Source organism: Pongo pygmaeus, chromosome 2, assembly GCF_028885625.2.
Source record: "Pongo pygmaeus isolate AG05252 chromosome 2, NHGRI_mPonPyg2-v2.0_pri, whole genome shotgun sequence".
Taxonomy (NCBI): Eukaryota; Metazoa; Chordata; class Mammalia; order Primates; family Hominidae; genus Pongo; species Pongo pygmaeus.
The window spans coordinates 55,018,624-55,041,224 of NC_085930.1; the positions used below are offsets into that span (position 1 = coordinate 55,018,624).

The 22,601-nt window shown below is 40.6% G+C and overlaps 1 protein-coding gene across 3 annotated transcripts in view; it reads left to right on the forward strand.

Annotated features, from left to right (window-relative positions):
* The window catches only part of CASR (calcium sensing receptor), a 112,934-nt gene that overhangs the window by 54,037 nt on the left and 36,296 nt on the right, over positions 1–22,601 (forward strand). For all 3 annotated transcript variants that reach the window (XM_054483337.1, XM_054483335.1, XM_054483336.2), the window contains exon 2: positions 21,220–21,646. In XM_054483337.1, the coding sequence (XP_054339312.1) occupies positions 21,462–21,646 (185 nt within the window). In that variant the 5' untranslated portion in view covers positions 21,220–21,461. The remainder of the gene's footprint in view (positions 1–21,219; positions 21,647–22,601) is intronic.

Below are 22,601 nucleotides of genomic sequence, written 5' to 3' on the forward strand. Positions count from 1 at the left end.
CTGCTTCTGACAGCATGCAAAGCTCCACTTTCTTAAACCCTCCCCAAAATCGCCTACCACAAACCCCACTCCCATAAGTCCTTTCTAACACCTTGTCGGTGAGACACCCCACAGTTCTCCTTCTCTGCTATGTCTTGTCCAAGCACGGGGTGTTCCTCATGCAAGTGCAGGGCTGGCCATGAGAAGCAATGCCACCCTACACTTTGCTCTCCTGGTGCCTCTCTTGTCTCACCAGTTCCAGCCCAGTCCTGGGGGTCTTTGGCTGGATGGAGTTGACATCAGTCCCCTCCTCTGCTCTTCTCTAATCTCACCACTTGTACCCTGCTCTGGGCCTCAGGGTATTGGGGAGTAGAGCTGGGAAGTAGCGGAGGAGAAAATGAGGAAGAGAAATGCAAGAGGGAGACTTCACAGGGGAATTTTGTCCACCTGATGATGTGGGAATGGAATTAAAACTGTCTCCAGAGCAAATGTTTCTTCTCTCACTTGAAGTCTGGGCTTCCTCCTTTTATGTCTATGCCCCACCCAGATTACGCATGGGCTACTTGGGAGGTTGTGGTATTTCTGTTTCCCAACCAAACACCACCACCTCCCCTTAAAGCCATCTTCACAGGAAGGTAACCAGCTCCCAGTGGAAATGACCCATTTGACAGTATCTAAGGGGAACAAAAATTGTTGCTGCTGCTGATTCAGATTCACAGCTTGGACTTCCCACCCTTAGCTAAAGGTTTTTCACTGGGGGGAGTCCCCACCACACAACCTACTCTATTCTGTTCATGTGAGCCAGTGGTAAACAAACCAGACTCCTGGTGCCTCCTGAATCAGATGATAACCAAGGGAAAGAAGTGACCTCTATCTCTGGACACAAAACAAACTAGAGGACCCTTACTCCTCTGATTGAGAAAGCTGGTGAAGTCAGCTCCTTTCAACTTGGAGAAGCCATTGCTCACATCAGGCACATAACTGTTTCCAAAGTCATGGAAATGTCCAGTTCATGGCAAAAGCAGGATTTTCTTTGTGCTCAGTTTCATGAAGAGGTCAATCAGCTTTTTCAGTAAAAGGCCAAATAGTAACCATTTCAAGCTTTGTGGGCCAATCTTTGGCATAACTACTCAGATCTACCCTTGCAGCACAAAAGCAACCATAGATATAATGCAAGTGATTAGGCATGACTGTATTTCAACAAAACTTTATTTATAAAAACAAGCACACCAGATTTGGCCCATGGAATGTAGTTGGCTGGCCCCTGGTGTAATGTAACCAACACGTGAGCACAGCTGAATAAGAAGAGGAATAATAACCTTTGTCCATTACTTTCTAAAGAGCTTACTTCTCATTAGACAGATTGAGAGGTTTAAAATCAGTTTGGAAACTGCTGGAGGATGAAGGAAAAAGAGGGAAAGAAGAAAGAACAAAGCAAACATGAGAGGATGGAATTTTATTTATTTCAAATGGAATTTAGTTATTTCAAATGAGTAATGGAAGAATCAGAGTGGAAAGAGTTATTTGTAAGGCCTCTGTATAGCACGCTGACCCTAGGCATCTCTTACCCTGACCAGCTGGTCAGGAGTCACTCACTGAGGCTCAGGCTATGTGGACTAATCCAACTTCAAAGTCAGGTTTATAGAAACATATGTGGGCTTCTTTGGGGAAAGTTTGTCTGAAACAGTCTTCCTCCGGACCAGCTTCGGGTGTCATTAGCAACAGAGAATCTTCTCATAGAGACAACTGAATGTAGTATGTTCCAGGATTTATTTTTTAAATGCTGGTTCCTGATTCTTCTGGGCAAAGCCGAAGAAGGCAGAGAGACACTGAGAGTGCACTGCATCAGCACAGATTGCAGAACTTTTAGGACCATTTCAGTTCCTGAAGAAAGAGCCCCTGAAGAGCTCATAGAAAGGGCTCACAGGAGAGTAGAGAAGGACCAGGGAGTGCTGGACACTTCTAACAGTCACAGGTGCTGTGACTTCTAACAGTTGCAGGTAAACAGGGTCCCAGACCTTCCCATCTGGGACTGATGGATTGGTTGTGAAGAATATATACTCATTCCACAAATTTAAAAAGGGAATTAATAATGAAAGACTGAAGCGTAAAGTAGAGCACCCAAGACTCTGCTCGGAAAGGTAGACGCAAATGATAACCACATAGGTAAATCCCCTGCATGTGGCTGGGAAGAGAGGGTGAGAAGTAGTCTATCTATGGTTAGTGGCCATTTTCTCTAGTTCACAGACCATGCATATTGATTATAGATTCAGAAAGTCACCCTAACTTTACAGCAATGACTTCTGAACTGTGCTTTCCTGGAATACTGGTTTCATAAGATGTTAGCGGTTATTTTGCAGGAGAGAGGTTTCAGGGAAACTGAAGAATGAATTGACATTGACAGGAAACTGTTGTGTATCCATTCAAAATACATTTTTGTTTGGCTGTGTTATCCTTGGAGAAAAGTAATAGTATCGGAAGAATCCTGGGCAATACAGCAAGGTCCTGTCTCTACAAAATTTTTTAAAAAATAGCCTGGAGTAGTGGCATGTTCCTGTAGTCTTAGTTACTCAGGAATCTGAGGCAGGAGGATCACGAGTCCAGGAGTTCTAGACTGCGGTGAGCTATGATCATGGCACTGCACTCCAACCTGGGGAAAATAGTGAGACCATGTCTCTAAAAATAATAATACATAAATAAAATTAAATTTAAACAATCATTCTTAGGAAACACATTTTTTAGAGCTCAGAACAGAATATGACCCTGGACAGATGCATATAAAAGACAGTCTAGCAATGGCTTTCAAACTTGTTAAAACACAGGTTGCTGGTCCCACACCCAGAGTTTCTGATTCAGTAGGTTGGGATGGGATTCGCGTTTCTAACAAGTTCCCAAGTGATGGTGCTGATGCTGGTCCAAGGACCACAATTTAAGACTCACTGCCCTGTACCCGGCCCCATGCCCAACAGATAGGAGGCTCTTTTTACAGTAACAAGAAGTTTCTGTCTGAGGGTTACCACATTAAAAGAAATCAATTGGATGGATTTCCACCATGTATGAGGATATATTGGCTGACCCAGCATCAAAGTCAGGGTTAGAAACATCCGTGGGCTTATTTGGGGAAAGTTTATTCCAGACAGTCTTCCTCCAGAACAGTATCGGGTGTCCTTAGTAATGGAGAATCTTCTCATAGAGGCAACTGAATGTGGCATGTTCCAAAATTCATTCTTTAAATGCTGGTTCATGATTCTTCTGGGCAAAGCTAAAGGGGCCAGCTAATAAATCAACACATTTCCTGACAGGGAGACATGTTCCTTCAAAAATGGGAACAAAATTCAAAATGAATTTAGTGGGGAGGCATAGTTCTTCAAAAATAAAATTCAGTTTGAACAATTTCAATCTGAGATATTTGGGGATAAAAAATACACATATAGGTTCTGAAGGGACTACTCAAGCAAATGTATATTAGGAAATCAAGGAGGCCCTAGAAGGCCAGAATGTGGACATGAGTCAGCCAAATTGTGGAGTTATGGACAAAAGCTAACAAACACATCTTGAAATCTCCAGTGGGACGCAAATTCTTTTAACCTCAGGTCAGCCCCAAATCATGGTACCAATTTCTGTTAACATGCTCTAAAAAATGACATGAAGAACTTAGAATAGGTTCTTGGCATATTAACAAATATATCTAGGAAAATATAAAGTAGTCCTAAGCAGAAAGGTTTGAAAGAAATTTGGATAGTTAAGCCTGAAAAAAAGTGAAGGTGATTCTATCTTTAAATTAATGAAAATTTTTGTCTCTGGCCTTTCATTGCAGTGGTAAATTAGGCAAGAATAAATGGCCTTAATTTCAAAATAGATGTGATATTAGTTAACTGTGAAGTAAAATCCTCTTTAAAATGGGGTAATGAAACACTGGAGGCTTGTTATTTTGGGCCTGGAAATTTGTAGAGATGCTAATTGTAGCTAACAGTACTTATGCTTTTTTTTTTTTTTTTTTTTTTTTTGACAGAGTCTTGCTCTGTCACCAAGCTGGAGTACAGTGGTGTGATCTCGGCTCACTGCAATCTCCACCACCCGGGTTCAAGCGATTCTTCTGCCTCAGCCTCCCAAGTAGCTGGGATTACAGGAGTGCACCACCACGCCCGGCTAATTTTTGTATTTTTAGTAGAGATGGAGTTTCTTCATGTTGGCCAGGATAGTCTCAATCTCCTGACCTCATGATCCACCCACCTCAGCCTCCCACCTTGGGATTATAGGCATGAGCCACCACACCTGGCCAAAGTGTCTTTAAAATTCCATAGAGCTCTTCCTTGGTTCCTGCACAATCTCAAAGCCAGTTGAAGAAAGGAATTGCCATGCTACTGAAAAAGTCCAAATGCCCACCAATGGGAAAATGAATGAATAAATTGTGATGTATTCACACAGTGGAATATTATACAGCAGTTAAAATCATGGATTATAGTAAAATACAACAATATAGGTGAATTTTATTAATATAATATTGAGTGAAAGAAGCTCAGAAGATTACATATAGTATGATACCCTTTTATAAAGCTTAAAACAACTAAAATTTTAAGTACATTTTAGGAATATAGGTAGATGCAATATAATCATATAAAAGGAAGACAAGCAATGACCACAATGAAAAAGACTGGCAGTACCAAGGGTGGACAATGACATGGAGTGATAGAAACTCTCATAGAGTGGAGTGGGAAGATAAATTGGTACAACACTTTGGAAAACGTTTTGGTAGTGTCTACTAAAACTAAAGATACACAAACTCTATGATCTGGCAACTCCACTTCTGGGTATATATTCAACATATATTCACGAAAAGACATGTTTAAGAAAGCTCATGGCTGAGGGTGGAGCAAGATATCTGAATAGAAGCCTCCACTGATGGTTCCCCCCTGCAGGAACACCACATTTTTTTTTTTTTTTTTGCTTGAATCGTAGCCCTCATAACTTTGTTTTATTTATTTATTTATTTATTTATTATACTTTAGGTTTTAGGGTACATGTGCGCAATGTGCAGGTTAGTTACATATGTATACATGTGCCATGCTGGTGCGCTGCACCCACTAACTCGTCATCTAGCATTAGGTATATCTCCCAGTGCTATCCCTCGCCCCTCCCCCCACCCCACAACAGTCCCCAGAGTGTGATGTTCCCCTTCCTGTGTCCATGTGTTCTCATTGTTCAGTTCCCACCTACGAGTGAGAATATGCGGTGTTTGGTTTTTTGTTCTTGCGATAGTTTACTGAGAATGATGATTTCCAATTTCATCCGTGTCCCTACAAAGGACATGAACTCAGGAACACCACATTTTAACAACTAACTACACACAAAAAAGCACCATCAAAAGAAGCAAAAATCCGGTGAATAATCACAGCACCTGGTCTTAATTTCATATTGCTCAAAGAGGCACTGAGGAGGGTAGGAAAGACAGCCTTGAATCGCTGACACCACACCTCCCCTATCCCCCCAGAAGTGGCTATGTGGTGCAAGAGAAAATCTGTGCACTTTGGGGAAGGAGAGCACAGCGACTGGGCCACTTGGCATTGAACTCAGTGCTGACCTGTCACAGCAGAGAGAAAAGCTGTGCTGGGCTCAGCTGGCATTCGCTGAGGAGGAGGGAGCATTTGGACCAGCCCTAGCCAGAAGGGAATCACCCACCCAAGCAGTCGGAACTTGAGTTTCTGCAAGCCTCACCACCACGTGTTAAAGTGCTCTGGGGTCTTACGTAAGCTTGAAAGGCAGTCTAGGACAAAAGTACTGCAATTCCCAACTAAGCAATTCCTAGTGCTGGGCTAGGCTTAACACTAGAGCCAGTGGACTAGGGCAGCAGGTGACCTAGGGAGACACCAGCCAGGGTGGCTAAAGGAGTGCTTGTTCCACCAATCTCCCAACCCCAGGTAACACAGCTCGCAGCAACTAAAGTGACTCCTTCCTTCTGCTTGAGGAGAGAAGAGCGAAGAGTAAAGAAGACTTTCTCTTGCACCTTGGATACCAGCTCAGCCAAGGTAGGATAGGGCACCAGGCAGAGTCATAAGGCCTCCATTCCAGGCCCTAGTTCCTTGACAACATTTCTAGACATGCCCTGGGCCGGAAGGGAACTCACTGCCTTGAAAGGAATGAGCTAGTCCTGACAGAATTTATCACCTGCTGACTAAAGAGCCCTCAGGCCCTGAATAACCAACAGTGATACCCAGGTAGTGTGCCGTGGGCTTTGGGTGAGACTCTGAGACATGCTGGTTTCAGGTGTGACTTACTACCTTCCCAGCTGGGGTGGCAATGGCAAAAGATTCCTTCTGCTTGAGAAAAGTAAAGGGGATGTTTTCTTGCTAGTACCTTAGGTACCAGTTCAGCCACAAGGGTGTGGAGCACCAGGCAGGCTCTTGGGTCCTGAGCCCAGGTGTAGGCTCCTAGACAGCATTGCTGAACGTGCCATGGGCCAGAGGGGAGCCCATTGCCTTGAAGGGTGAGTCCCAAGCCTGGCAGCATTCACCACAACCTGAGGTGCCCCTGGGCTTTAAGTGAACATCTGCAGTGGCCAGGCAGAACTCCCCCTGAGCCAGTGGTGGTGGTGGCCACCAGGAGGGGCTCCTCTGCCTGTGAAAAGGTGAGGGAACAGTGAGAAGGACTTTGTCTTGTGGTTTAAGGGCCAGCTTAGATGCAACAGAATAGAATGCCAGGTAGATGTCTAAGGTTGTTGGCTCAAATCCTGGCTCCCAACTGTGTCTCTGGACCCACCCAAGACCTGGGGGAACTCACTGTCCTTAAGGGAAGAACACAAGCCTGGTTGGCTTCTTCACCTGCTGATGGCAGAGCCCTAGGGCACTGAGGTAGAACATAGATGGTAGCCAGGTAGTGGTTACAGCAGGCCTTGGGCAAGACCCAGTGCTGTGACAGCTTCAGGCCTAACCCAGCACAGTCCCAGTGATGGTGGCCACAGGGAAGCTTGTGTCACCGCACCCCCAGCTCCAGGCACCTCAGTACAGAAAGAAAGGCTGTGTTTGTTTTGGAGAAAGTAAGGAAGAGAACAAGAGTCTCTGCCTGTTACTACAGAGAATTCTTCTAGGTCTTATCCAAGACCACTATTTGGAAATACACAGTCGGAGGAGACAAAAGAAAAAAGAACAAAAAAGAATGAAGCACACCTAGAAGATCAAGAGAATGCCCTCAAAGGCACAAATCTAAGAGTTGCTGGCCTTAAAAAACAGGTAGAGAAATAGATAGGGGTAGAAAGTTTATTCAAAGGGATAATATTGGAGAACTTCCCAAGCCTAGAGAAAGATCAACATTCAAGAACAAGAAGGTAATAGAACATCAAGTAAATTTAACCCAAAGAAGACTACCTCAAGGCATTTAATAATCAAACTCCTGAAAGTCAAGGATAAAAAAAGGATACTAAAAGAGCAACAGGAAAGAAACATATAACATACAACAGAGTTCCAATATGTCTGGCAGCAGACTTTTCAGTGGAAACCTTATAAGCCAGGAGAGAGTGCCATGACATGTTTAAAGTCCTGAAGAAACAAGACCCAATGATCTGTTGCCTATAAGAAACACACTTCACCTATAAAGATACACATAGGCTGAAAATAAAGGGATGGAAAAAGATATTCCATGCCAATGGAAACCAAAAAAGAGCAGGACTAGCTATGCTTATATCACACGAAATGATTTCAAGACAAAAATTGTAAGAAGAGATGAAGAAGGTTGTTATATAATGATAAGGGGATCAATTTAGAAAGAGGGTATAACAATTTTAAATATATATGTAGCCAACACTGGAGCACCCAGATATACAAATCAAATATTATTAGAGCTAAAAGAAGAGACCACAGTACAATAATAGCTAGAGACTTCAACACCCCACTTTCAGCATTGGACTGATCTTCCAGACAGAAAGTCAGCAAAGAAACATCAGACTTAATCTGCAGTATGAAACAAATGGGCCTAATAGATATTTACAGAACATTTCATCTAACAGCTGCAGAATACACATTCTTCTCCTCAGCATGTGGATCATTCTCAAGTATAAACCGTATGTTGGGTCACAAAACAAGTCTTAAGGCATTCAAAAAATTGAAATAATATCAAGCATTGTCTTTGACCACAATGAAATAAAACTAGAAATCAATAACAAGAGGAATTTTGGAAACCATACAATCACATGGAATTTAAACAACACGTTCTTGAATGACCAGTGGGTCAGTGAAAAAATTAAGAAGGAAATTTAAAAATCTCTTGAAGCAAATGATAATAGAAACATAACATACCAAAACCTATGCAATATAGTGAAAGCAGTACTCACAGGAAAATTTAAAGATATAAGTGCCTACATCAAAAAAGAAGAAAAACTTGCAATAAATAACCTAATGATGCATCTTAAAGAACTAGAAAAGCAAGAGCAAACCAAACTAAAAACTAGTAGAAGAAAAGAAATAATAAAGATCGGAGCAGAAATAAATGAAATTGAAATGAATAAAGCAATAAAAAAGATCAATTAAATGAAAAGTGGGTGTTTTTAAAAAACAAACAAAATTGACAAACCTTTAGCCAGACTAAGAAAAAATGAGAGAAGACCCAAATAAATAAAATCGGAGATGAAAAAGGAGACATTACAACTGATACCACAGAAATTCAAAGGAACATTAGAGGCTATTGTGAGCAAATATATGCCAATAAATTGGAAAACCTATAAGAAATAGATAAATTAATTGAAACATACAACCTACCAAGAGTGAATCATCAGGAAATCCAAAATCTGAACAGACCAATAAAAAGTAATGAGAACAAAGTCACAATAAAAAGTCTCCCAGTAAACACTGGGACCCAATGGCTTTACTGCTGAATTCTACCAAACATTTAAAGAAGAATGAATACCAATCCTACTCAAACTATTCCAAAAAACAGAGGAGGAAGGAATACTTCCAAACTCATTGTGTGAGGCCAGTAGTACCCTGATACCAAAACCAGACAAAGACACACACACAAAAAAAAAGAAAACTACAGGCCAACATCTCTGATGAATATTGATGCAAAAATCCTTTAAAAAATACTAACAAACCAAATTCAACAATACATTAAAAATATCATTCATCATGACCAAGTGGGATCTATCCTGTGGACACAAGGATAGTTCAACATACGCAGATCAATCAGTGTGATACATCATAACAACAGAACGAAGGACAAAAATCATATAATCATTTTCAATTGACACTGAGAAAGCATTGGATAAAGTTCAACATCACTTTGTGATAAAAGCCCTCAAAAACCTGGGCATACATGGACGTAATTCAACATAATAAAAGCCATATAAAACAAACCCACAGCTAGTATCATACTGATTGTGAAAAAAATCTGGAAGCCTTTCCTCTAAGATCTGGAAGAGGACAAGGATGCCCACTTTCACCACTGTTATTAACATAGTACCGGAGTTCCTAGCTAGAGCAATCAGACAAGAGAAAGAAAGGGCATCCACATTGGAAAGAAAGAAGCCAAATTATCCTTGTTTGCGGAAGATATGATCTTATATTTAGAAAAACCTATAGACTCCACCAAAAAAACTATCAGAACTGATAAACAAATTCAGTAAAGTTGCAGGATACAAAATCAACATACAAAAACTAGTAGCATTTCTATATGCCAACAGTGAACAACTTAAAAAATAAATTAAAAAAGTAGTCCCACTTACAACAGTCACAAGTAAAATTAAATACCTAGGAATTAATCAAAGAAGTGAAAGATCTCTACAATGAAAACTATAAAACACTGATGAAAGAAATTACAGAGGACACAAAAAAAGGAAATATATTCCATATTCATGGATTGGAAGAATCAGTATTGTTAAAATGTTTATACTGCCCAAAGCAATAAAAGATTTAAGGCAACCCCTATCAAAATACCAACAACATTCTTCACAGAAATAGAAAAAACAATCCTAAAATTTATATGGAACCACAAAAGACCCAGAATAGCCAAAGCTATGCTGAGCAAAAAGAATAAACCAGAGGAATCACATTATCGACTTTCATATTATGCTACAGAAGTATGGTAGCCAAAACAGCATGGTACTGGAATAACAACAGACACATAGCTCAGTGGAACAGAATAGAGAACCCAGAAACAAATCCACACACCTACAGTGAACTCGTTTTTGACAAAGGTGCCAAGAACATGCATTGGAGAAAAGACTCTCTCTTCAATAAATGGTGCTGGGAAAATTGGATATCCAAATGCAGAAGAATGAAACTAGACCTCTGTCTCTTACCATATACAAAAATCAAATCAAAATGGACTAGATACTTAAATATAAGACCTCAAACTATGAAACTACTAAACAAAAACATTAAGGAAGTTCTCCAGAACATTGGAGTGAGCAAAAATTTCTTGAGTAACACTCCAGAAGCACAGGCAGCCAAAGCAAAACTGGATAAATGGGATCACATCCAGTTAAAAACCTTCTGCACAGCAAAAGAAACAATCAACAAAGTGAAGAGACAACCCACAGAATGGGGGAAAATATTTGCAAACTAGCCATCTGACAAGGGATTAATAACCAGAATATTAGGAGCTCTAACAACTCTATAGGAAAAACATCTAATAATCCGATTTAAAATGGGTAAAAGATCTGAATAGACCTTTCTCAGAAGAAGACATACAAATGGCAAACAGGAATATGAAAAGGTGCTCAACATCACTGATCATCAGAGAAATGCAAATCAAAACTACAATGAGATATCATCTCACCCCAGTTAAAAAGGCTTTTATCCAAAAGACAGGCAATAATGAATGCTGGCAAGGATGTGAAGAAAAGGGAACTCTCATACGCTGTTGGTGGGAATGAAAATCACTACAACCACTATGCAGAACAGTTTGGAGGCCCCTCAAAAAACTAAAAATAGAGCTACCATACAATCCAGTAATCCCACTGCTAGGTATATATATCCAAAAGAAAGGAAATCAGTATATCAAAGGGATATCTGCACTTCCATGTTTGTTGCAGCAGTGTTCACAAAAGCCAAAATTTGGAAGCAACCTAAGTGTCCATCAAAAGATGAATGGATACAAAAAATGTGTTACATAAACACAATTGAGTACTATTCCATCATAAAAAAAAAATGAGATCCTGTCATTTGCAGCAACATGAATGGAACTGGAGATCATTATGTTAAGTGAAGTAAGCCAGGCATAGGAAGACGGACTTTGCATGTTCTAACTTATTTGTGAGAGCTAAAAATTAAAACAATTGAACTCATGAACATAGAGAGTAGAAAGATGGTTACTAGAGGCTGGAGAGGGTAGTCGGGGAGTGGGGAGGAAGCAGGGGTGGTTAATGGGTACAAAAAGTAGTTAGAAAGAATGAATAAGACCTAGTGTTTGATATACAGCGGGATGACTATAGTCAATAATAATTTCATTATACATTTTTAAATAACTAAAAGAATATAATTGGATTGTTTGTAACACAAAAGATAAATGCTTGAGGGGATGGATACCCCATTTACCATGATGTAACTTACAAATTACATGCCTTTATCAAAATATCTCAGGTACCCCAGAAATATATATACCTGCTGTGTACCCACAAAAATTAAAAATTAAAACAAGAAAGTTCATAGTGGCACTGTTCATTAAAACCCCAAAGCGTTCATTAACAGGAAAATGGATAGGTAATGTGTGGTAGAATCATAGGAAAATACTATACAATAATGAGAAAAAACAAACTATGGTTACATACAATATAGATGAATCTTGCAAGTATGTTGGACAAAAGAAGCCAGATACTACATAATTCCACTTATATAAAGTTCAAAAACAGGAAAATCACCATCTTTGATGGTAGAAGTCAGAGTACTGGTCATCTTTGAGGAAGGTAATGACTCTAGGGAGGCATGAGTGGAGGCTCTGGAGTTCTGGTTCTGTTTTTTGATTTGGATGCTGGTTACGTGAATGTTTACATTGTGGAAATTCTTGTATGATTTGTGCATATCTGATGTCTATTATACTTCAATTAAAAATTTATTTTAAGAGTGAGAGAAAGATAAGGGAGATAAAGAGAAGGGAGTAAAAATAGATAATAACAAAAAGGATGGAAGATAAGTATCAATAAGCATAGTTTTCAAAATATATTTCAAAGGATATACAGTATGAATAGGTAGTAAAATCTAAGTAAAATCTTTTTTGCAATGTTTTTCATGTTTAACATTTATGTCCATTCATATAGCCATTGTTTTAATAACATTCTACCACATATTTTCTGGTTTAAAAGTAATATACTTGTCTGTGTGTATCTATGGAGGATTGGTTCAGGACCCCCTCAGATACCAAAATCTGCAGATGCTCAAGTCTCTTATATAAAATGGCATAGTATTTGCCTATAACCTATCCGCATCCTCCTGTATATTTTAAATTACCTCTAGATTACTTACAATATCTAATATAATGTGAATGCTCCATAAATAGTTGTTATACTCTATCGTCTAGGGACTAATGACAAGAAAAAAAGTCTGTACATGTTCAGTACGGATACAGCCATTCATTTTTTCCAAATATTTTCAACCTGCAGTTGACTGAATCCACGGCTGCAGAACCCACATGTATGGAGGACCAAGTGTACATGTTTATTTTATTAAATTTCAAAAACAAAAAATGAAACCACAATTCCATCACTGAGATATAATCATTCTTAACATTTTGGTGTGTATCCTACCAGTCTTTCTGTCTTATGATTTATGAAGTTTTTAAAAGGATGGGGTGAGGAGAGAAGCAAGGAATGATCAGCATGTGGTTGAGGATAATGGCTTCTTTAGTGCCAACATGGCACATGTATACATATGTAACAAACCTGCACGTTGTGCCAATGTACCCTAGAACTTAAAGTATAATAATAAAAAAAAAAAGAGGCACAAGAACAGGATGTAATACAGGAACCCACCGGTAGGTTACTATGGATGTTTTTTGTTTTAGGTGGTAGATTAATTATTAAAAATAACTTAGGAAATAAAAGTGGGCCAGGTCTGGACCAAGAATGAGGATGTATCACCAACAAGGATTATGATTAATCCAATTTTGTGCACCTGTGGTCCAATTAAAACTAAAAGAATTCTCATAATAAATAGATTCTGTGCTGTAATTGAAAGTAAGTTTAGTCCTCTGAAGTCCTAAACTGACATTTTAAAGACAAACTGTGCACTGACAAATCAGGGGGAAAAAAATTACTTCCCTTTTCAGTAAGAAGAAGCTTGCCCTTTGATTACTAAACCTCACATAGTTTTACAATGAGTTGTGAATTCCAGCTCCTGTTCATGATAATATTGGTCATAATGATTCAAACGTTCATGTGTCAGAACGTTTCAGTGTAAACCAGATAAACTTCCCAGGTCCCTTCTACCTCTAAAATTCTGTATTTTAGATTAATGACCTGATGTGTCTACCCACTCAATTAATAAAGCAAGAATGACTTTCCCAGACCCCTTCCTGTTAATTACACAGAGAGTTTCAACTGGGGACAGTTCTTATTGCTCACAGCAAAAATCCAGATTTATTGGTTTGTTTTCGTGTTTATATCCCTGTTGCTCTTAATAAAAATGAAAGGTTTAATGTGGTGAGGAAATAGGGGTAAAATATGTGGAAGAATTTAAAATAATGCACACGTAATGTTAGAACACTGAAATGCATGCCTTTGGTTTCTATTTTAGCTACAGCGGAGGCACAAATTTGGCTTACAGCTTCCTAACACTCAAAGAGGGAAACAGGAGAAGAGAGAAGATTTGTAATGCCTATAAAATAATTTTGGCCAGGTTTTCCAAAGAAAACCAGAATTTCCATGTGCTTAGAAAGATGTCCCCACGATGTGCTAGAACAGGCTTCTATCGGCTCTTGAGAGCCGATGGTTAAATATTCAGAATTTTTACAAATATGTTGTTAAACCATTGGTAGCTTGAAACTGACCATGGTGGGAATATTTAGCATACACTGCAAGTCAGGTCTTGTTTTTCTTTTAGAAGTCAGTTTACCAGCACACCACCACATGTCCCCAGTGGTCCTCAGACAGAGACACTGTGTGAGGTCAGGAGAGTTGCAAGTGGGTGGGGAAAGGCTCAGTGTACAACTTTCTATGTACAATAGAAACCCATTCCTCAGGAGTAGCAGAGAACAGAAACATATGCCTGAGACCAGAGAATGACTTCAAAGTTACATCAGCAGTCACCCACCGCAACTGAGTCCTTCTTTCCAATAATACCCTTTGGAATGTCATACCTGGGATTACAAAAACTGCTCTGCCCACTGAGGGGCAGACACATCTCCCCATTCAAAGATACACCTAAACAAATGGGAGAATCTCAGTTTACAAACTTTATGTTTTCCACTCAGTCAGCACTTCCGAGCCCATGTTTCACAGCATCATGAAAAGTATCCTTCAGGGAAGAAAAAAAATGTCCCATACCAAAATAAGCAATAATCTTTATTGCAGGACTTCTCAGAGCCTTTAAGGAGGCATATGTGCCCTTGTGGCAGAGTGTACATTAGTTCCCAAACTTGTTTTACCCCAGAACACTTCCTAGTGACACATCTTGGGACATCAGACTGAAAAACGCCACCCTGGGTAGTCAGGGTTCCTTATGATTTGGAGAGGCAATCCCAGGATGTTATTCCACAGAAATGTTTCTTTTGTGTAGGACTTGAGGCTCTGGCATTTTTCTTTATAAAAACATGAGTTGCATATCTTTGCTTTTCAAATGAACCATTTCATTAACTCTGTTGGTGTTCATAAATCCATCAGCAGAGCTGACTTAAGGCATGAAGGAAACAGTTCAGGACAAGAAGTTTCTTAACTTCCTGTGGGCTATGTCGCCAGCAACTCACTCAGTCCTATGTGGACACAGAGTTTGCTATGTTGCAGGCAGTACACACAAGTATGCACCCACTCAACCATCATCATGGAGCCCCTCCATGTTCCAGGCCGCGGATAGGACAGACCTGGCCCTGTCTTCAAGGAGCTCAGGATGCAGCATTAATGAATGTCAGCTTCCTCTATTTACAGCCTTTCTTTGCTTTGTCTAGGCTTCTGTCTCCCCACTTTGCTCTGTGCCCTGTGCTGCTCCTCACCACTCTTGTTCATCCTTTTCCCTCCCTTCCCTGATAGCTTTTTCCAATGACTCACAAGAACCCAGCTCAGCTGCTTTTCATTACGCTCCTGTCTTTGCATTTTTCCAACTCAATTAAGCCATTACCAGAACTAAATGAGGCATGGACTCCCCAAAAGTCACACCTGTTGTCAGGGAGATGGAGGGCAAAACCGTGTGCAGCTGGCAGGCAGACAGCAGAAGCTGGGCTTGGGCTTGCGGGAGGCAGCCAAGGGTGACCAGGCAATTTGTGTTTCCCCCAGTGCTGAAAGAGGGCCCTCATTTTAAAACAAGATGTGCCTTGCTTTGGTACAGAAGGAATGAAGTCTGATATAGAACTAGGGATGGCCGTATTCGTGATGGCAGGTAAGAGTCCCTAATTCTTTGGCAAATGTGCACCAACTGTGTATAGAAACCCATATTGTGGATGTCTCTTCAGCAAGAGGTAAAGGAAGCTGCAACCACAGCCAGGCACATGAGTTTGGTGATTATTAAACTTTTTCAGGTTTATTTTTCCTGTTCACCCTCATTAAAACATACACATTTCACCTTTCTGCAATAGTGGCTTCAAACCCTACTGTTAGTATCTTTACGATCATTGTGACGAAAGAGAGCAAAGATTACAGTACAATAAACCAGAGACATAGCAGTGTACTCACGTTATGGAGATAAATTCTATTGGAAATCAAATTTGGTCTTATAATTCTCTTTTTTCTAGGCAACCTAGAATTTTTTTTTTTTTTTTTTGCCATCTAGGAATTCAAAAATAGTAGCTTTTGAGCTTGCTGTGCCTTTAATTTACTGAGTGATTTTATGTTCAGAAGGTCTGCGCCTGTGTTTTCTCTGTTTGAAATGTGAGCAAAATCATTCAGCTCTAGAGATTCACAATTTCCAGAAATGTTGAGGCCAAGAGGTGAGAGTAGGGGTGGTTTTTATTTGGAAGAAAATTGAAATGTGGCACTGTTCACTCCTGACGTTGTTTTGCTATCCTCTGTTAACTTTTCTTGACTCCGGAACTTGGATTAGCCATGTAGCTACTCTTTGGACAACAAGTTCAACAAACATTTTTAGAGCATCCATTTAGTACCAGGTTCTTTGTTTGATGCTGAGGATGCAGCTGTGATCATGGAGAAGCCTCTGCCTACAGGAACCATCAGTCTCGTGGGGTGACCCCTTCCCTGTCCTGTCCAGGAATTGCCCAACCAGCCTCTGGTCTTTACTGTGTACACTTCATACATTCATTCAACGAATATTTGTGAATCATTTGTGCCAGGTGCTGTGCTGGGTGCTAGGCAACAATGGTGAAGCAAAGAGACAGGCCTTGGCCTCATGAAGTTTCTTGTCCCCACCTTGACTTAATTCTCTTTCCCAGCAATCACCAGAGAATATCACTATTTGCTCTGCACTCCCTCAACACTTAAACCATGCCTCTTTATAGCATTTAGATCACCGTCCTTATAATACACCTTTCTGTCTCTTTTTAAACCTTGAGCACCTTGAAGGCAAAAATTTCAACTTTCTTTCCCTAGTGTCTTGCATTCCCTGGTATCTAGCACATAGAGAGCTCAATAAATGTTTTTTGAATGAGTAAGTCATTGCAAGAATTTATAACTTCATGAACCCATGGAACCCATTGACTGGTCTGCCCTCATCTCCAATCCTTGGCTGAAAAGCCTAACAAGCCATTATCTATCCATACTGAAACACTCCTCCTGATGTCAAGAACCTTCTAAACATAAAACCACCTGGTGCACGGATCATTTCTTCTTCCAAGATGTATCTGCCATTGAGAGAAAGAACAAATATTAGCTTCAGCTTTGTTTGTAATACTCATTTGCAGGAAGGCAAACATGATTATATATGATTTAAATGCAATAAATGTATAGTAAGGAGAACAAATGAGTTTATTTGTGATTCTTTGCTAGTACTGTTGGAGATAACTACAGTAAGAAAAAAAATATGTAATAATAGTGGTTTAAACCAGCCAGAAGCCTTTTTTCTCTGTCAGGCAAAAGTCCAGGAATAGTTCAATATTAAGGTTCTGCTCTATGAAATGCTTAGCTCATGGCACCATCATTCCCTAGGTTGTAGCTCCTTGTTCAAGATGGTCTCCAGCTGTCATATCCACCTCCGTGCAGCAGAACAGAGGAAGTGGGGAGAAGGGATGAAGGGCAACCAGGAATCAAGTACAAAGAAAATAAAGCCTTTACAACATGGAAGGTGGAAGGTGATGGGAGCCTGGACAAAGGCAGTGGCCACAGGAGTGTGTAGGAGAAGGCAGAGTGGGAAGCAATGGCAGAATCACAGGACCAGGAGACTGGATGTTGGAGGACAGGGAGATGGAGGATCTAGAATGACGGAAGCAATGGCAGAATCACAGGACCAGGAGACTGGATGTTGAAGGACAGGGAGATGGAGGATCTAGAATGACCCTTAGCTTTGAAAGCAAATTCGACCCTGACAACTGGACTCAAAAGAGTGGTTTGAAGAATATGTTAGACTAAGAGAGTTAACTGCTGCAAATTGACCCCAAATCTCTCCTTCCTCTATTCCTTATTGCCATTAATTTTCTGTTGAATGAACTAATTAAGTTAATAAACTCCAAGTAGTTAATATTTCACAGGAAAAATTTAACAGGTCTCAGTGACTAACCCTAGCCAGTTATAATGTTCTCTCTCCTACCTAATTCAGTCCATGAGACTCCTTAAAATTCTGAGTTCTTAAGGCATTCTTAAGTCAAGTGCCAAAACTGCTCACTTGAATAAGCTGAATATACAAAGAATCTATTTCCCCATCTAGAAAGTGGACTTGGTATTACCCTCATTACAAAATTGTTGTGAAGTTTAAAATACATAGAATGTTTAAGGGATCTGGCACAATGCCTGGATCAATAAATGCTAGTTTCTGTCTCTTTCCAAAGTACTTTCTTTTTTAATGCTTTTATTTGACAAACATTTATTCAGCATTTACTATTTCAGACACTGTATGAAGTAAGTGCTGGAGGGCAAAGTTGAATTTAGAGAAAAATTACTTTTTTTTTCCACTTCTGAGTGTTAAGGTAAATTCTGATCATTTAGCCCAGCATGTCTACCCCCTGGACTGAGAGCTCCTGAGGATATAAACATGCATGTGTTTGTCACCTTTATATTCCCAGCACATGTACTTAATACATGTATGAGTGAACATATGACCAGAGTCCAAGGAATGAAGCCAAAAATCTAAAAGCAGGACTAGGGTCAGAAAACTGGGATGGTCATGGATGTTCAGACATTACAGGAGGAGATTCCATGAAAATTGAGTGTCTGCTGGGGTCATCCTTCTACCTGAGGCCCAGCACACTCTGCTAGGAATGCTGTTGGAGGAGAAGGTGGAATTCCTAAGGAGCAAGAGGCACCATGTGACAATGATTAAGACATTGAGCTCTGGAATCAGACATTTATGAACATAACTATGATAAAGTGTGATGAACCTTCCAAGAGGGAAGCTCCAAGATCCAAGACATAAGAGACTATGTTCTTACAGGTGGACCTCCCTCACCTAAGGGTTCAGGGAAGTCCTCCTTCAAGAGCCTTGCAAATTGCTTACTGCACAACTGAGGGGTTAATGTGGGCTGAAATCCAACCTGTGTTCCACTAAAGCTGTGCACGTTGACTCAAAGCCGTGTGCTCCCCAGAAGGAGCTCTTTTCCTCATTCACTCGAAGGCCTACAGTTCACTCAGACATGCTCCACAATTAAGGACATCTGAAAGCTCAAAGATAAGTAGATGTTTTCCAGGCCAAGTTTAGGCCAGAGGGACCAAGGAGGGGAACAGCAAGTGTGAGATCTGAGCATTTTAAAAGTCTGATGTACTTGAGGAACTGAAAGAAGTTCCGCAAGTTTGGAGTGTGACATACAAAGAGAAGACAAACAAGAGTGGAAGGGTATTCATTAAAGCCAGTATTTTCTATGAGTTTACTAGTTACATTGTGCTAATGGCTCTCCATGCATTATTTTGTTTAGATCACAGACATTAAGTGACCTGCCCAAAGTCATATTAGGAAGTGGTGGAACTATGATTCAAAGCCAGGTGTGACTCCAGAGCCTGTGCTCCAAAGCACTTGTCCTCTGGCATCCAAAGATTTGCAAATTGCAAAAGAGCAAAACTGGAGATGGGAATGCCAGTTAAGAGATAGTTGCAGAAATCCAGGGTAAAAATGATGGCAGGGCCAGGCATGATGGCTCACACCTGCAACCCTAGCATTTTGAGAGGCCAAGGTGGGAGGATCACTTGAGCCTAGGAGTTCAAGCCAGCTGTGGGCAACAGAGTGAGACCCATCTCTACAAAAAAAAACATTTAAAATTAGCCAGGTGTGGGTAGCATGTGTTTGTAGTCCCAGCCACTCAAGAGGCAGAGGTGAGAGGACTGCTTGAGTCCGGGAGGTTGAGGTCGTAGTGAGCTGTGATGGCGCCACTGCATTCCAGCCTGGGTGACAGAGCCAGATTCTGTCAGAAAGAAATAGAAAAAGAAAGAGAGAAAGAAAGAGAAAGAAAGAAAAGAAAGAAAGAAAGAGAGAAAAGAAGGAAGAAAAGAAAGAAAGAAAGAAAAAGGAAAAGAAAGAAACGAAAGGAAAGAAAAGAAAAGAAAGAAGGGAGGGAAGGAAGGAAGGGAAAGAGAGAGAGAGAGAAAGAAAGAAGGTGGGGAGGGGAGGGGAGAGAGAAAAAGAAAAAGAAAAAGAAAAAAATGATGGTGGACTAAAAATAGTCTTGGAAATGGCGAGGAGTAAATGGATTCCAGAGAGAATTAAGAATTAGAATCTATAGGGCTTAGGGGTTGTTTAAATATGAAGGACAACGATGAGAACAGAAAGGAGGAAAAGATGGCTCCTTATTTTGTGTCTCTGTGGATGGCATGTAATCTTCTAAGATAGAAAACAGTGAAGGAGAAACAAGTTCGGTAGGGAGGTGAGTTTAAGGCCTGTTAAATTCAAACAATCTGTAGAACATTCATGTGGCATGTCCAGTTGGCAGTCCAGTGCTTGGCCCTGAACCTCAAGACAGGCTGGATATTTAGTCCCATCAACCTGTAATTGGTAATTGACTCACAGGGTGAGTGAGATAGGGTGCAGAGTGAGAAGAGCAGAGTTCCTACTCTACTAATCATAGTATAGCAGGAGGGCTTTCTCCTATATCCAGTTGTTGATCTTTGTAAAACACAATCTAATCCATGATTTCTCTGAATTTTGTATAAGAACTGTTCTTAAAAGGCTTACAGAGTGTCATATTACAAACTGAAACCAGAGACCTGCACAAAAAAAGGAGACTATCATAAAAAATAAAGAATAAGTGGTCTTTTCCAACATTTTTGTTTGGTTCAAAGTCAGATTTAAGCTTAAATATGACTCATTCTCTATTTTCTTTCTTTTTTTCTGAGACAGAGTTTCACTCTTGTTGCCCAGTCTGGAGTGCAATGGCACGACCTCAGCTCACTGCAACCTCCACCTCCCAGATTCAAGCAATTCTCCTGCCTCAGCCTCCCAAGTAGCTGGGATTACAGGCGTATGCCACCATGTCCAGCTAATTTTGTATTTTTTTAGTATAGACAGGGTTTCACCATGTTGGTCAAGCTGGTCTTGAACTCCTGACCTCAGGTTATCCACCTGCCTCAGCTTCCCATAGTGCTAGGATTACAGGCGTGAGCCATTGCACCCAGCTTCATTCTATATTTTCTATAAGAACTTACATGCTGAATAAAATATCGCTAATATTATTATAACAAAAGAAGCTGCTGCTACTAATAGGCCAAATTTATGCCTCATTCACACAGGAAAATGAATGGATTAAAATCCAGCATCAGCACCAGTGGAGGTCTTAGGTTATCAAGGGCCTCTTTAAAATTTTACCTCTCATAACCTAACATAGTTCTTCCCCAATATGGGCAATTGACGTTTCCTGTATTTTACATGAAGTGCTATAAAAATATGACTCCAAGCCAGGCCTTTTCAATCTGCCACCCCTAGGCCCCTCTAAATGGAAATTCTGAGCCACCTTGGTTGCAGTGGTCATAACAAGATGGGATCTAGGTTTAGCTGAATCCATTTTGTCTTTCTTTTCTTTTAGAAGGCATCACAGGAGGCCTCTGCATGATGTGGCTTCCAAAGACTCAAGGACCACCCACATTACAAGTCTGCAATGAAGAAGGCAGAAATGGAGATTCAAACACCACGTCTTCTATTATTTTATTAATCAATCTGTAGACATGTGTCCCCACTGCAGGGAGTGAACTGCTCCAAGGGAGAAACTTCTGGGAGCCTCCAAACTCCTAGTTGTCTCGTCCCTCGCCCTGGAGAGACGGCAGAACCATGGCATTTTATAGCTGCTGCTGGGTCCTCTTGGCACTCACCTGGCACACCTCTGCCTATGGGCCAGACCAGCGAGCCCAAAAGAAAGGGGACATTATCCTTGGGGGGCTCTTTCCTATTCATTTTGGAGTAGCAGCTAAAGATCAAGATCTCAAATCAAGGCCGGAGTCTGTGGAATGTATCAGGTAAGAAGAGGGGCCTACTCTGCCAGTCTCTTCTCTTCTGAGTGGTTAGAGAAAAGCTGCACCAAACCCAAAATAATTTTTTCAAACTTTGTCCTATCTTTTCAAGAACAGTGATTGATTGGTAATCATGCTGAAGCTTATTGCCCCCACAACCTGCCTTTTTTTTCCTGAAGACTTCTTTTTAAATAAAATATCAATGGTATTAAATAGAAAATCCATGCATGGCCTGTTAAAGCACCTGGTGGTCATTTGGTGACCAACTTATCATCGTTCACCTGGCAGCAGTGTTGCTTAATGGAAGACTAAGTACCTAGAAGGAAATTTATTGCAGGTCTTGCAAACCTGAGTAGTAAAATCCCCCATTGACCTTACATGCTCCAATGGATAGTAATACCTGAGTGCTGGCTGCCTCACTCTTTTTCTTTTTTTCTTTCTTTTTTTTTAAGGCATTTAAGTTGAGAGAAACCACAGTAGTCAGCATGACCCAGGCATCTTCAAACTGTAAAGTGTAGTCCATAGCATTTTGGAACTACTGCCATCAAAAAGTCTTTTGCATAGGAAGGTTATCCCCCCTCGCCACCCTCCCCACCCCCCATCCACCCTGCCAAGACAGAATGCATCTACTCTCTCAGTAGATTCTGTCTGCAGCCACTTGAAGAAAGCTAATATGTCTCATCAAATATTTTCTTCTCCAAGCCACATAGTCTGTTTTATCATCATTTTCTCCATGATATGCTTTCCAGACCCGTCATCATCCTGGTTGTCCTCCATCTGATGCCCCCTAATTTACTGCGACCCTTTTGGAATATAGTCTCCAGGGTGAGGCACATCTCTTTAAATAGGATCTGACTTCTGCAGAATACGGTTGGGACTGTATATCACCTCCCCTGATCTACATTGGAGACTGACTGTGCTCCAAATCTTGACCCATCTTCTGGAGAGACTTGCAACTTCC